Source organism: Megascapheus bottae, chromosome 1 (genome assembly GCF_031878675.1).
Source record: "Megascapheus bottae isolate mThoBot1 chromosome 1, mThoBot2.hap1, whole genome shotgun sequence".
Classification (NCBI taxonomy): Eukaryota; Metazoa; Chordata; class Mammalia; order Rodentia; family Geomyidae; genus Megascapheus; species Megascapheus bottae.
In genome coordinates, this window is record NC_143509.1 from 65,680,796 (window position 1) to 65,696,138 (window position 15,343).

Here is a 15,343-nt window from a genome sequence, read left to right on the forward strand (position 1 = left end):
GAAATCTTGAGTATGTGACATTTGAAAAACCACTGTAAAAAAGAAGACTTTCCAGAAGTCATTTGTTCAACAGAAATTAATTTAACTCTTAAAAACAAAGATTAATTGTAAAGAAATACATAATAAGATATAACAGATAATATTGTTTGATGTTACTTGCTTTTCATAGGCTACACCATTTCTGAGAACACATATTTTAATGGCTGTTCTTTGATGAAAACAGACATGTGATTTCATAGTGTTGTATGTGAGAGTGTGATTAGGAGGTGTGCTTCATAGCAAAGAGAAATCAGACAATTGAAAGAACACTAGCTATGTCTGCCTTCTTTCTCAGCACCAGAAATAAAGTATTTAGCAAAACTTCCTAAGACTAAATATTTAAAAATTGCACAGTGTGACAGGATGTTGTCTAAGATGGCTTTCCCCTACCACCCACAACCCGCCCCCCCCAACAACAACCCCCAAACAGCAACAGCAACAACAACCCAACTACCTTGAACTCAGGGCCCCACACTCTGAGTGATTAGCTTTCTCATTCATGGCTATCACTTTCCCACTTGAGCTACACTTCCACATCTGGCTTTTTGAACAGTGATTTCAGCCTCTTGAGTTGGCAGGCTTTCAGGCATGACCCACAGGTGTCTGATTATTATTCTTATACAGAAGTGGTTTACAATACAGGCACAGTAGTAGCTTATGCTGGAGATGACAGAGCAGAGCTTCTACAGGGGCACTTAATAAAATCATCATTTTAAAATGCAGTCCATTACTTGAAACTGATATTGCTAAACAGAAATCATACCAAGTCTTTTAGTTTTTGGTGAAATATTTGAAAATTAAGGCAAAATTCCTAAAACAATCTCCTTCGAGTCCTTATTATATTTATAAAATACTACCTTCTAAGTGGGGAAAATGACAACAAATGATTACTAATATTGTCAATTCAATGATGTAGGTGTTAACATATTCTCACATTTCCAAATATATATATATATATATGCAGACATTTTGTAAACTATTTAATCACAATCTATTGGTAAAAAATAGGTTACAAAAATGTTTATAAAAGTGATGTAGTTTTTCAAAATAGTGTTTCTCATAGGAGCTTTAATTCATTTGCTGCTTAAGCTTTGAATTACATGTCCTTTCCTTTTCTTTTTAATAAAAGCCTTCTCAATATGAAGAGAGTTCTGAGTGTATATCGTTAAAGGGACGGGGTTTTTGGATCTTCTACTTGGGATTGAATATGGCTTCACTTTTTTAAGAGTTATTGCAGTCTGCCCTGAAGTGGGACTATTGCTTCATTTCACTACAATAAGAAGTGAGTGTAACCTTCTGCCCCAGTAACGATAACGTCCATCCAGATCCGCATGGCTTCCGGGGATGGAGCCACCATGTAATAGATTCTGTCATGAGTCTTGACACTAAAGGTGAGTAATGGATTAGGACTCTGAAATGCAAAGAGGGAACAAATGTCAAATATCTTGAAATCAGAACATCAAATAACATAGACATGTTAAAGTTTCTTTTTTAATTAGTAGTTCTTCACTGATACTTATATAAATATTATTTTTTACTACTGTAAGTCCTTACCCCCTCCCAACACTTTTCTCAAGATTGGCCATCTTTCTGACCTTTTAGAACAAGAAATCTCACCCAGAGCTCCTTAATTCTCTTACTGACTAGTCTGAGAGTATAGTACCTAATACCTAGTTGATAAACAGCATTTAATAAATTGCAGCTGCTACTTTTTGCCTTATAATTATCTTCCTATGGGTACTGAAGGCTCACACTTGGAATCCTCGCTAATAAAGAGACAGAGATTTCAGAATCCTGGGTTGCCAGTTCACAAATTAAAGATCTTTTTTTTTTTTTCGCCAGTTCTGGGGCTTGAACTCAGGGCCTAGGCACTGTCCTTGGACAAATTTTTTGCTCAAGGCTAGTACTCTGCCACTTGAGCCACAGTGCCACTTCCAGCTTTTTCTGTGTATGTGGCACCGAGGAATCAAACCAGAGCTTTATACATGCTAGGCAAGCACTCTACCTCTACACTATGCTCCCAGCCCCCCAAGAGAATCTTATTTCCAATTTGCAGTGGAATGCTTGAAGTGGAGGCATTATTCAAGTGGCCGAATGCCAGCTGTGATCAGAGAAAGCCAAGTGAGAGTGACAGGCCCTGAGTTCAAGCCCACAGTACCAGCACAAAAAATAAATTCATAACTACAAATAGCTTCTTTTGCAAACAATGGCAGAGTCATTTTGTAGCATCTTCCAAACTTATAGATCCAGATTATTTTCTTATTTCACTAGGACCTTTTTCTTTTGGCCTCAGAAAATCAACTGGACTTATTTCCCAGCACCATTCTGATTAAACCTGTTATGCCAGAACACATCGAAATTGCTTAACATGCCCAACTAACGTTTCCCTAACTTAACCATGCCTTCCACTTGCAGATATGTAGGAAACTGATGTTTACCTTATTAGCATTCTTGAGGTGGTCATAATATACTTCTTCGATGGCTTGAAAATAAATCACTCCTTTTAATTTAGCTTCATGCTTGTCTGCAAAGATAGATGAATGCTAAATACTTGGTCAACACTGGCAGGCAGGAGACTATAATTTCATGCTCATCGTCATCATTAAAATATTTACAATTAAAATTATCTAACAGTTAATAAAAAAAGTAGCCTAATGATTAGTCCTGTCCTATTTTTTTCTTAAAGAGAGAAACTAAAAAAATATGGCATTTCTGTCTCCAAACCCGAGAGTAGATGACTTTGTTCAAGACTCTTTGGTGAAGTGTAACAGTTGAAAGAAAGAGAGCCAGTTCTGAAAAGAGCAACAGCAGAGGGCCTTGAATTTAAGCCTTAGCACAGGTACAAAAACCCCCACAAAACCCCCAAAATAAACAACAAAAAGGGCCACCCAAACTTCAGATTGTCCAATTAACTTTCTTTTTTTTTTTTTTTTTGCCAGTCCTGGGCTTGAGCTCAGGGCCTGAGCACTGTCCTTGGATTTTCTCAAGGCTAGAGCTCTACCACTTGAGCCTCAGCACCACTTCTGGCTTTTTTCTATGTATGTGGTACCGAGGAATCGAACCCGGGTCTCCATGCATGCTAGGCACACATTTTAACCACTAGGCCAAACTCCCGGCCCATGTCCAATTAAATTTCAAAATACAAATATTTTTGGTACCTGTCCAAATTATCTCTACACATTCTCCAATACTGTCTTTTTCACAAAACTATTATAATACTCAGGTCTGATACAGTATTTTCAAGTGTGTTTTTTGTGATCTATAATTTATATTTTACTTGTATTTCTTTCCTGTAAAACTTGTCTAACATGTTTGATTTCTCCCATAAAATTGAAAAAGAGCTTTGAAATGTCAGTAATTATGTCTTTAAACACTGTATTTTCTATTCCATTTCCAAACATTTTATTCAGCATACCAAATGAATAAAGCATAAACCAAAAAACCCCCAAAATTTAACCAAGCATAACTATATGGTGATCCTCTTAGTTTTTTAAATACTTTATAATTTAAATTTTGCAAAGATCACAAATAAATAATTGAGAATTGCAAAAGTACAGGGAAGAGACAGCCAGAGACTATTGTAACAGCAAATAACAGCCCTTTTTGGAAGGCAACTGGTCAAACAAGACAATTTGAAAGTACACATATCCTTCACTTAATGATTCTATTTCAGAATTTCATTGTATAAAATTACTCATGCAGCCCAGCAATGGTGACTGTGTAATCTTAGCTACTTAATGGTGTGTGTAATCCTAGCTACTCAAGAGGCTGAGCTGCATGGATCTGATTTCAAAGCCAGGCTGGGCAGGAAAGTCCATGAGACTCTTATCTCCAGTGAGTCACTAAAAAGCCAGAAGTGGACCTGTGGCTCAAGTGGTAGAGCACTAGCCTTGAGCATAAAAATTCAGAAACACCATAGAATCGGCATGATCGCTAAAACGGAGGTTTCCCTTCATATTCGCATAAGGAAATAATCTTAGACTGGGCAGGGTGGTGTAAAGCTACAATTTCAGCACTAAGGAGGCTGAGGCAGAGAGGATCTTAGGCTGGAAACTATCCTGGGACACATACTATGAAACCTCTTTCAAAAAGATAAAGAGCAAAACAATCAGAATGGGGTTATGTAAAATAGGGTATGAGCAGATTGAATAATTTTGGCCTCAAGTTGTATACAAAATATAAATATGTAATATGTACTGTACATATGCACACATTTTAATTATTCATTGCATTTATGAAATATAATTATATAGAATATATAACATATACATTGTCTTATTCAAAACAATACGATTAAACGTGAAAAACATAAAAATGAATATAGAAAATCTGAAAGTATATTTCAGTCTTAATGAGGGAATCAAGTCAGAATTTCTGTGATAGGAAAGAGATGTGACTTTTTTTTTGACTTTCATTATATACACTTTTTCATGTTTTGAATTTTTTATTTGTGGAGGTTCTGGGACTTGAACTCAGGCCCTAGATGATAATCCCTATGCTTCTTTTGCTCAAGGATAGAGCTCTATCATTTGAGCCACTTCTGACTTTTTTTGGTAGTTCAGTGGAGGTAAATGTCTCACAGACTAACCTGCCCAGGCTGGCTTCCTAGGATTAGAGACATGAGCAACTAGTTCCCGGCTACATTTTAAATTTTTTTAACTAAGTGAATTTCCTTACTTTTCCCTTTTCCTTACTTTGAGGCCAGGAGTTTGGCCTACTGGTAGAGTGCTTGCCTAGCATGCATGAAGACCAGGGTTCAATTCCTCAGTACCACATACATAGAAAAAAGCCAGAAGTGGTGCTGAGGCTCAAGTGGTAGAGCTCTTGCCTTGAGAAAGTCCAAGGACAGTGCATAGGCCCTGAGTTCAAGCACCAGGACTGGCAAACAAAAAAGTTACTTTGAAAAATGGCCCAGAATAATTCCACAGAAAACATAGTATAGTACAATGAATTACAATTAACTCAACATCTCCCTAACTCCTTGGGCCATGGACCATATTTCTGTGTGTTTGCTTTTGCTCTCCCTTGGGAAACATTGCTTCAATATCATATTCAGGGGATTCTAGCTGGTTTCAGTGACAGAGCAGGTAAGCACATCTATCACTTACTGGATAAGATTCTGCAGTCATTCATGAGAATATAGTAATATTTTGTGTTCTCCAAACATGTGTAAACCCAAATCTGGAGATAAAAGTAAATGCCAGTTTCAAGTAGGCAGAAAACTGGAAAACGAAGCTTTTGTTTGCAATACATTTGCTGGTTGACAAAGCAGTCTCAAAGACTGCCAAGAGATCAATAATGCTGCTATGCATTGCGGAGACAATGCCAGTCATTCTGTGTCTCAACAGCATCATCCCTTTCATTTACACACACACTTCTGTGCCTCAGCGGGAGACGCTCCTTGAGTTTCCAGTGAAAGTACTGGAGGTCAAGGCCAGAGGCTGGGGTCCAGCACAACACAATAGCTTTGGGCACAGACAAGGCCATTGACTGTAGACAAGCTGAGAGTCAAGGACAGCCTGAGCTGCAATTGGGAGGACACTGTGGGGACACATTTGGACCCGTGCTTGTTGGCATTTAAAGGGGATGGATGGAGTGTGAGGGTAAGAGTGGCCCTGATGGGTGATCACCCTAAAGCGAATTAACCGGGTAGCATTTGTTGCCTAGGTCTTGCTCAGTTATATCACATGCAAATGAGTTTTCAAAAGCTGTTCATGTTACATGATATGAAGAGTCAGATTCCTCAAAAAGGAATAAAAGATAAAATTTAAAATGAAACCCACCCCTGCAGGCTTTATTTTGCAAGAGACATTTCCAGGGGCCGGTGTTACTAGCCACGTGGTGGATGGATGACAAAATAAAGTTCACAGAAAAGAAAGGTGTAGAAGAGCGTAGCAGATTGATCTGAAGGCCTTTAACACTTTCATTATAAAATTTTTGGGTGAGGGCTGATAAAGTGGCTTAGTGGTAGAGTGCTTGCCAAGCATGCATGACGCCCTGGGTTTGATTCTATTTTTCTATTTGGGATGAGGGTTAGTCTAGTGTATTGCCCAGGTTAGAATCAAGTTGGGCTCACATGATCCTCCTGTCTTAGATTCTCACATAAGAGGACCTACAGGTATACTGAATTTTAATTGAACTTGCTTTGTAATACCAGTTCAAGTTTTTTTTTTTTTTTATCACCTACCTGCATAATACGAAAATGTTCGTTTGTTCCGATCAAACACAAACCAACGTTTTTTCCATGTTTTAATCTTTCCACCCATTTTGATGAGGAATCCTCGGCAGGTCTTCTCTGTGATTGACACATGGTAACAGGTGTCAATATTGTGGCCAGCCGTCTCCACGTGGCTGCGCAAATCAAAGTCCTCCTTCCGGACAGGAAGATAGCGTGTCAAAGGACGAGCCTGGGAAAGTGCAAGAGGCATGTCAGCTAGAGCTTTTAGGTCACAGATGTTTAGAAGCAAGAACTAACGTCACCCAGGGAGCTCACGATACAAGTAGCAAGTCTGAGAAGCAGAGAGTACTTTGAGTGGGACAATTTGGGGAGGGGTAGATGAACTCAGGCTTTTAGTTCGATTCCTTAAAACGGGAAAATAAGACAGTGGAAAAATGTCTTTTTTTTTTCATTTCAGAGAGATACATAGCATTTAACAAATGCAGAGAAATGAAGCATGAAGCTGTCTGGGCTGTTCTGTGTACATAGGACTCCACTATTGGGAAGTTTCCAAGGACTCTCCCTACTACAACTTAACAACAGTTCCTCTTAAGTAATTATAGATTCATACGATTTATTGAACACTGTTAAATAAGAAGAGACTCCATGAGAGCCTGAAAGTTGTTAATATCAGTTTTCTATCAGCTCTAGTAATCCTGATAGAAATTGATGGCAAAGATAAAACTTTGGGGAAAAAGAAGCTGAAATGAAGTTAGCTGTGGCATTATAGCTGGATCTAATATCATGAGCTGTTCAGGAATAGAAGCTGAAAGGATGGAACTGGGTGCCTTCTTTATGAATGGTGAGAGCTAAAGTTCATCTGATTCAAAAAGCACATATCACCAGAGGTGATACTTCTAAAGTATGTTTATTTTATCCTGTTAAACAACCCTTCCCTTTTGTTCTGGGGAAAATGATCTAATCACCTACTGGAAGGCAAACTTACAATCAGTATTAAAACAACTACTTCTTCTTCTTCTTCTTCTTCTTCTTCTTCTTCTTCTTCTTCTTCTTCTTCTTCTTCTTCTTCTTCTTCTTCTTCTTCTATCATTTACGGGGTTAAACTCAGGGTCTCTGAGCCTCTTTGTGCTCCAAGCCAGCACTTTACCACTTGAGCCACAGCACCACTTCTGCTTTTTGAGTGGTTAATTGGAGATAAGAGTCTCACAGGGCTCTTCTACCTGGGCTGGCTTTGAACTATGATTCTCAGATCTCAGCCTCCTGAGTAGGATTATAGGTGTGAGCCACCAGCACTAGCTTAACACTGCTTCTTGGTTTGGCTTTTAACGCTACTTCTTGGATGATCATTACCAAGACTAAGAATTGGGCAGAGGTCAGGATAATGAGTCAGATGAACAAGTTTCATGTTCCACTTTTACTCACTGTTTTACCAGTAGTACTTGTAGTCAATATGCCCCAGGCATATTGACATCTCAAAATACACAAAGACATTCCCCAGCTTCTGTGACTATTTGACAAAACAGTCACAAGTAGGAAGGATCATATGATTTCTTTACCTCTGAGTATACCAGCGAACTCTGATAAAGCTGATATGAGCTTTAAATTGTCATATGGAACAAGATCTTACTTTTGTTGCTTTAAATAAACATTTAATTTTCTCTCTATTATCTTGAGAAAAAATTCATATCATATAAGAAGCTATAGTAATAAGGACAAGACATTGCAAATCTATGATGATCAAGAAGGAAGTTAAGCCAATGAGTGGTTTTCCTGAGTTTGCCTTGAGTTTAGCAATTGAGGAAACGTGTTGTGGCCTGGGGTAGCAAAGATGATCCATGTGACAATTCAGTGGTTACACAAAGAAACAACAAAACAAAACACTAGCAACTGATCATAAAACTGGGGTGGAAGGCAAACATCCATGGCACAACCTACTGAAGAGACTAAGATCTAAAGACTGTGGTTTGAAACCAGCCCAGGCAGGCAGATCTAAGAAATGCTTATTTTCAATGAACAAGCAAAGAGCTGGAAGTAGAGATGTAGGCTTGAGCTGAACATGCCAAGTAAGAACCTGAGGCCTTCAGTTCAAACCTCAGTACTATTAGGGGTAAGGAGAGTGAGAAAGAGAGAGGAAGAGGGAGATGGAGAGGAAAAAGGAAAGGGAGAAAGAGAGAGAGGGGGGAAGGACTGAGAGAGAGATTTATACTGTTCAGGGATGGCATTTGTTTTCAGCAGCCAATGCAGTGGCATTCTTCAAAGCCATTAAAAATATAGTCCTTTAAATGTACCTGACACCAACAGGTTCCCCGTGAATAGTGTTATTTAACTGATAGCTCCCTAGAAGGTGTGAAATAAACTCACTCATATGTTTTTGTCTTAGTCTGCCAAGTGCTAATGGGCCTAAAAGGAAGAAGTCCTTATGGATCACTTTGATGGGTAAGGAAGACATCCACAGACATAGAATGGCTGTCTTCTGTGGAATGGCCACCAGGGGGCAAACGACACTTATGAATTCAAATTAAAGGACAAACCTGGGCCCTTTGTTTCTCCCTTATTTTGACTTCCTTTTCAATTAACTTCTGCCTCTGGCTAGTTTCTTCCTGCAAACGTTTTTCCAGAATTTCTCTTCGCCGTTTTTCTTCTTCCAGAGCTCGTTTTTTGGCTTCCATTTCACGTTCCTAAAAATTGTTATGCAAAACAATGAATACTTTAAGACATACTGATTATACTTCAGTGACTCCAACTAATATCCAAATCAAAATTCTTTCAAGATGATTTCTGGTTTGCATTCTAGTCTCTTAAGATATATAACAAAAGCTAACAAATATCATAATTACCTTTGGTATAGATTTTCAAGCTCCAATCATTATACGCAGAAGCACAATGATTAATTAACAATTCAGTATTAGTTGTAAGTGAAGATCCAGCTTATGATTATATGCTTTCATTTTGTACCAGTGCCTACAGCCCATTAATTCTTAACTACAGCACTCACAAAGTGTTACCAATACTAGTCATGAGGTTCAGCCTTTCTTAAGACTATAGTCTTTTATCGGAGGGCCAAAGTTCCCTCCAATTCCTGCTGCTGCTGCTCTTCAAGAAGCTTCTTGGCTAAAGTTTGCAGAGGAAGTATGGGGGAAGTTAAGAGAGGAAAGGAGGTGCCCTTGGGGCAGGATGCAAAGGCATGTGGGGGATTCCTCAGGAAGCTCTGATTTTTGCCTTTAAATACATTCAACAATAACATGGACTTAAAAAATATTAAAGTAGTGCAGTTAGCACAAGCTGGGAAGAAAGGGAGAAGGTATAAAGATATACCATTCTGCAGGGCGTGGTGGCTCACACCTGTAATCTTTGCAACTTAGGAGGCTGAGATCTGAGAATACAAAGTTCAGAACCAGCCCAGGCACAAAAGAACCCGAGACTCTTATCTCCAATTAACCTAAAAAAAATGGGATGTAGGGTAGAGTGGTAGCCTTGAGTTGAAGAGCTCAGGGACAGTGTCTAGGCAGAGTTCAGGCCCCATGACCCCCCCCCCCCACACACACACAAAAATGGTATATCATTCTTCCCTATTCCTTGACAAAACCACAGAGCAGCCAGCACAAGCAAACAACAGCACAAAACATCCATTTCAGTCTATGTCAACTCTACACAGTCTATGCCAACACATTTCTCAAGTGATGGAAAACTGATGAAGAGCCTTTGAAAGTCATGCCTTTTCTTTTCAGTTAAGACAGGAGACTGAGAATGGCTGAGTGGCTTCAACACTAATTTAAGCTCTTGAAGGACAGGTTCTTTCTGATGTCAGAGGCCAGGCTCCCCGCACCAGCCACACAGGCTGGGGTAAAGGTACAAGGCTTACCCTGGATTCAAGCAGCCGGGTCTTTTCTGCATGAGCTTGTTTCAACAGTCTCTCCATTTCTTCTATCCGGGCGATATTGGAAGTGCTGGCACTGAATCAATAAAAAGGCCTAAGAATATTGGCTCAGACTGGTAAATTCTTTCTCTACACACACACACACACCACACACACACACACACACACACACACACACACACACACACACACACACACACGGACAAGGGAGGTATATGATGAACCTAAGCGCACTCATTTCAAAGGATGTTACTAGCAAGTCATTCACCTGAAGAGGCAAATCAATTCAAGGCTGAAAATTCCAAGTGACATTGACTTACTGCCATTAAGGAGACAAAAATAACATTAGTGTGAATGGCTTTTCTCGGAAATAAGCCAAATGAGTCCTTCAAGGTTTAACAAGGGTGGCCCGTGGGAGATCTGCCTATCAGTTTAAAGATCCACAGGCTAAACCCCCCAAATGACACCAAGGTCATTTTATTTTCTTGTGAATGTGAATCCTCTAGCTTTTTCCATTATGAATTTATACATGTGATCAGTTTACTAAATGATATCATTGAAAAATGACACTAGCAGGAGCAAGGTCACTAAATGACCAGTTTTGGAAGCAGCTACCACCTGCCGTATTAAAGAGGATTCAGAGGAATCAAAATACATGATGAAAAAGATAAAAACAAGGAGAAAAGAAATTTGTAACAGTGTACATAGGTGCCAGTGTATTCCTAGCTACTCAGGATGCTGAGATCTAAAAGATCAAGATTAGAAGCCAGACTAGGCAGAAGAGTTCAAGTCACTTTTCTCTCCAGTTACTCAGCAAAATAGGTGGCAGTGCAGTTGTGGATTAAGTGGTAGAACACCAGCTATGAATGGAAAAAGCTAAATAAAAGAGCAAGGTTCTGAGTTTAAGCCCCACTTACCACACACACACACACACACACACACACACACACACACACACACACACACACACACACACACAGAGGAAGTATACATAAATAAGCAGTCTGCTTGATTATAGATAACTTGATCAAATCAAGAGTAGGAAGATTCAAACCTAAAGGAAGGGTGTCTTGATAAATGTACAGTTACACAGGGCTTGTGGCAAAAAAGTCAGCATTGCTGGCCCTATTACAAAGCCCACTCTTGACAACAGGGGCTGTTTTAGGAAGACTGGATCCTTATAAGCTTAACAATGAGACTGGGCTTGCTAATGTTATTCTGGGCCTATTATTAACAAGGTGTTTTCTCCTGAGGGGGGAAAAAAACCCAGTGATTTCTTATGATTGTTTTCATTAGATACTGAGAGAGGTTCAAAAGGGTGAGTTCTGTTCTCCTTAGCTAACAAGAATTTAAAATAAAATTAAATTTTTGTGCAGGAATCTTACTCCTTCTTCATTGACTTTTTGGATGGAATAGGGATAAGTATCTTTGCTGTAATGAAGAAAGCGGAAAGCATTATATGGCTGGAGGTCAGATAAGGTCACAAAATTATATTATACACTTTTGCATCTGCAGCATCAGATATATATGTCTTAAATCCACAATGGATTTGGAAATAATTTGACTCTCATTATGTGTTAGGTTTAAAAAGAATCACAAGTTAAAAAACAATGTAAGTGTGTTGATGGCAATATAAGTGTGTTTGAGGTGCTGAGATCAATCTCCAGCCAAATTCATCAGTAGCCTGCCCCTCCACCCCTATTTGACACTCTTAGTTCAGTCTACATTTACTCAGATTCCACTGTCTTATATCTTCTCTCTATCCACTGAATTGTCTTCTTTTTTTTAATAGTGAGAAATTCAGATAGATACATCCTTATTGCAGTGTCTCAGCAAATAAAACTATAGACTGATGTCTAAAGGTTCTCTCATTCTAACAATAGCGTACACAACAAAACAAAAACCTGGTTCAGTTAAGAGACTTACCAAGATTTTACTGTAAGTACAGTGTCATAAGCATGTATTTGAGGCTAGCGCAGCCTGAGATATTGTGCTGCTGTCATAGTTACTAGCTGTGGTACTCTGAGCAATTATCTGACTCTCATAATCTCAATTTTCTTGACAGCCTACGGAATCTTCATGAAGACAGTTATAAAGGACTTAACAATCTACTGAGCTTACATTTATTTTCATGATTTCACAGTAAAAGATCACCAAATTATAAATTCTATACAAGAAGTAATATTATACTGAAATTCTAGTGACACCAATTTGGGTTTTGAGGCTTCCTAGGGCATCAAAAGCCATTTGCAGAATGACAGAATTGCTCAGTTGTGAGTTCCTGTGCCTTTCCCTTTTGTGTTAAAACAACATTTTTGTGACTCCTGGAAAGTCACATGAGTTGGACATGAGTTTTATTTTGTCAGCATCTTTATTGACACTGAAAACAAACATGAAGTTTAGAAAATAGGTGCTGGGACTTAAGTAACTGGGTAAATTCTGCACAAAATTGTTATTCTGCTTAAATTTCTGGGTTGTATTATAGAATAGTTCTCTAAATGCAATCGGAAGTGGAAGTTATTTTTGTTGTCTTTATTAGCATTGGTCAGCTTTGATCTTTTTATCTCATACTCCAAGATATTAAGAATAAGTATGGTCAGTAAAAAGCCCAAGAAGAGATGGAAGACAGAGCTGACTCTGGAAAGCAGAATCGGGTTCTGGTTTTATGAAATAGGGCTGGGCTTTCATTAGTAGAGCTTCAGAAGAGAAGACCAGTTTGTATTTAGATGTAGCTTTGGCTTAATTCCCTAATGCTGCTTTTAGTTGGCCCCAGTGTGGGAATACAAATGGGAGTGGTTAAATCCTTAAAAATGTTTTAATATAGCCAGATACATGGCTCACGACTGTCATCCTAGCTACTCAGGAGGCTGAGATCTGAGGAGCAAGGTTCAAAGCCAGCCTAGGCACAAAAGGACCTGAGACTCTTATCTCCAATTAACCTCTAGAAAATGGGAAGTGGGGCTTGGCTCAAGGGTGGGGTGGTAGCATTGAGTTGAAGAGTTCAGGGATAGCGCCCAGGCCTAGTTCAAGCCCCCACCACCACACACACAAAAAATGTTTTAATGTACAAAACAGCTATGGCTTTCCTTCTACCTAAGACACAAGAATAAAACATCTGAAGATTTGACTCTACTGGAAATGATTTCTGGTATTTAATCAAAAGCAGCACAAGGGGCCTAGAGTTTGTTCTAGTGGTACAGTCTTTGCCTAGCATGCATGAAGACCTGGGTTCAATTCCTCGGTACCACATACATAGGAAAAAAGCCAGAAATGGTGCTGAGGCTCAAGTGGTAGAGCTTCTAGCCTTGAGGAAGTCCAAGGATAGTGCTCAGGCCCTGAGCTCAAGCCCAGGACTGGCAAAAAAAAGAAAAAGAAAAAGTTTAGGGCCGGGAGTTTGGCCTAGTGGTTAAAGTGCTTGCCTAGCATGCATGAAACCCGGGTTCGATTCCTCGGTACCACATACTTAGAAAAAAGCCAGAAATGGTGCTGAGGCTCAAGTGGTAGAGCTCTAGCCTTGAGAAAGTCCAAGGACAGTGCTCAGGCCCTGAGCTCAAGCCCAGGACTGGCCAAAAAAAAAAAAAAAAAAGTGATGTACAGACCTGTAATCCTAGCTACTCAGGAGGCTGAGATCTGAGGATCACAGTTCAAAAGAACCTGAGACTAGAAAAAAAAAAAAAGCAGCACAAATGGAGCTTGGAGTCCACCCACAAAGGCAACTCATTTTTGAAGCACACCATACCAAATTTTAAGTGTAAAGAAATAAGGTAAAGTGGAAAAATGAACATATAATATCTAATTGACTAAGTCACACAGCTATAAATGACCATACTTTTTTTTTTTAACAGTACTGAGAAATTAAACTCATGGTCTCCTGGATGCTAGTCAAATTCTCTATTACTCACAGCATTCCTCCAGAAACTTTTGTTTTCTTAGCTAGGGTCTCTTTCTTGCTTTTCCTCAGACCAGCCTCATTTTTTTTTCCATATTTTTTTATTGTAATTAATAGAAGGGTTACATTATGTTCACCAGATAGAAGGTGCATTACTTCACACACATTGATACCCTTTCTCATGTCTTGGTCCCCATTTCCCTTCCCCCTTCCCCACCCCTCATCTTGTTTTCCCCCCCTTCCCTATCCTATTTCAAATAACCAAATAAGCATTTATCCAATATATCAGATAACAAGGTGAAATGCTGTAACAATATGAGATAACAAAAGGACAGCAAAAGAGATGAGTACATTAAGGACAACAATCACTAACTATATGGCTTTTGTTTCTATATCCTGGAGGTTCTTTCATTTAGTGTCATACTATATGGCCGTATGTATCTAGGTTTTGCTCTATTGTAAATCTCTGCTAGGAGAACCCAAGGTTTCTACTGATTATGACAAATGAGGGAAACCATTGAGCCTATGTTCCTTTGAGTCTGGCTTACTTCACTTAATATGATTTTTTCTGTCTTTTCAGGCCAGCCTCATATTGCAATCTTCCTACCTCTGCCTCTGGAATAATGGGAGTTACAGACAAACTTTACCTTGCTCAGCCAAAAGATACCATGTTTCAGGGTCTCCTTAATACTTTCTGAAATTAATGAGTTCATGTTTGAAGCCAGCTGAGGCTTTTTAAAGCAGAAATTCCACCCATGAATAAATCTTACCTGGAAATATTGTCAGGTGAGCAGGCAGAGATGCTGGTTTCCATGCTATCTGAACTGTCCAGGCTCAAGGTGTCAAAGGCCTGGTCTTTGTAGCTGTGATCTGGGTAACGGAAACTATTCAAGTAGACATTTGACTCTGAGGCTGTGCGGTTGTAAAATTCAGATTTCTGTCTTTGTCTTTCACTCATCTGCTGGTGATTATAACCTGAGGAAAGAGCCATAAATATGCAAATATGCCTACATTATCAGGCTTAGAATCTTGTAAGCCTACAGACTCAAGACAGCAACATCTGCATTTGACTTTAGGGCCTTTTGTTTTGAAGCCAAGCAGAGCAAATGAAACAGTAAGCAAGAGGTCCTAAGAAATGGTCTTGTGAGCAAGTCTGTGCTAGCGGGGTCACTTGACACACTTTCTACAACTGAGCAGCCCAACCATGAATAATACAGCAGCATACGCTCAAACTCTAGAAAAAATGAACCAGAAACCCAGAGAAAGCCTTGAATCCTCTTAGAGAGAGGTATATTCAACTGAAGGCACAATCTGGACGGGCCGGGAGTTTGGCCTATGGTAGAGTGCTTGACTAGCATGC

General features: G+C 39.2%; 1 protein-coding gene across 8 annotated transcripts in view; it reads right to left on the reverse strand.

The window, feature by feature from the left end:
- Positions 1-476: 476 nt before the first annotated feature.
- The window catches only part of Phldb2 (pleckstrin homology like domain family B member 2), a 93,908-nt gene continuing 79,041 nt past the window's right edge, over positions 477-15,343 (reverse strand). For all 8 annotated transcript variants that reach the window (XM_090346809.1, XM_090346799.1, XM_090346759.1 and 5 more), the window contains 6 exons: positions 14,754-14,958; positions 10,080-10,170; positions 8,749-8,895; positions 6,227-6,446; positions 2,478-2,563; positions 477-1,450 (listed from right to left, as the gene is read on the reverse strand). In XM_090346809.1, the coding sequence (XP_090202935.1) occupies positions 1,310-1,450; positions 2,478-2,563; positions 6,227-6,446; positions 8,749-8,895; positions 10,080-10,170; positions 14,754-14,958 (890 nt within the window). In that variant the 3' untranslated portion in view covers positions 477-1,309. The remainder of the gene's footprint in view (positions 1,451-2,477; positions 2,564-6,226; positions 6,447-8,748; positions 8,896-10,079; positions 10,171-14,753; positions 14,959-15,343) is intronic.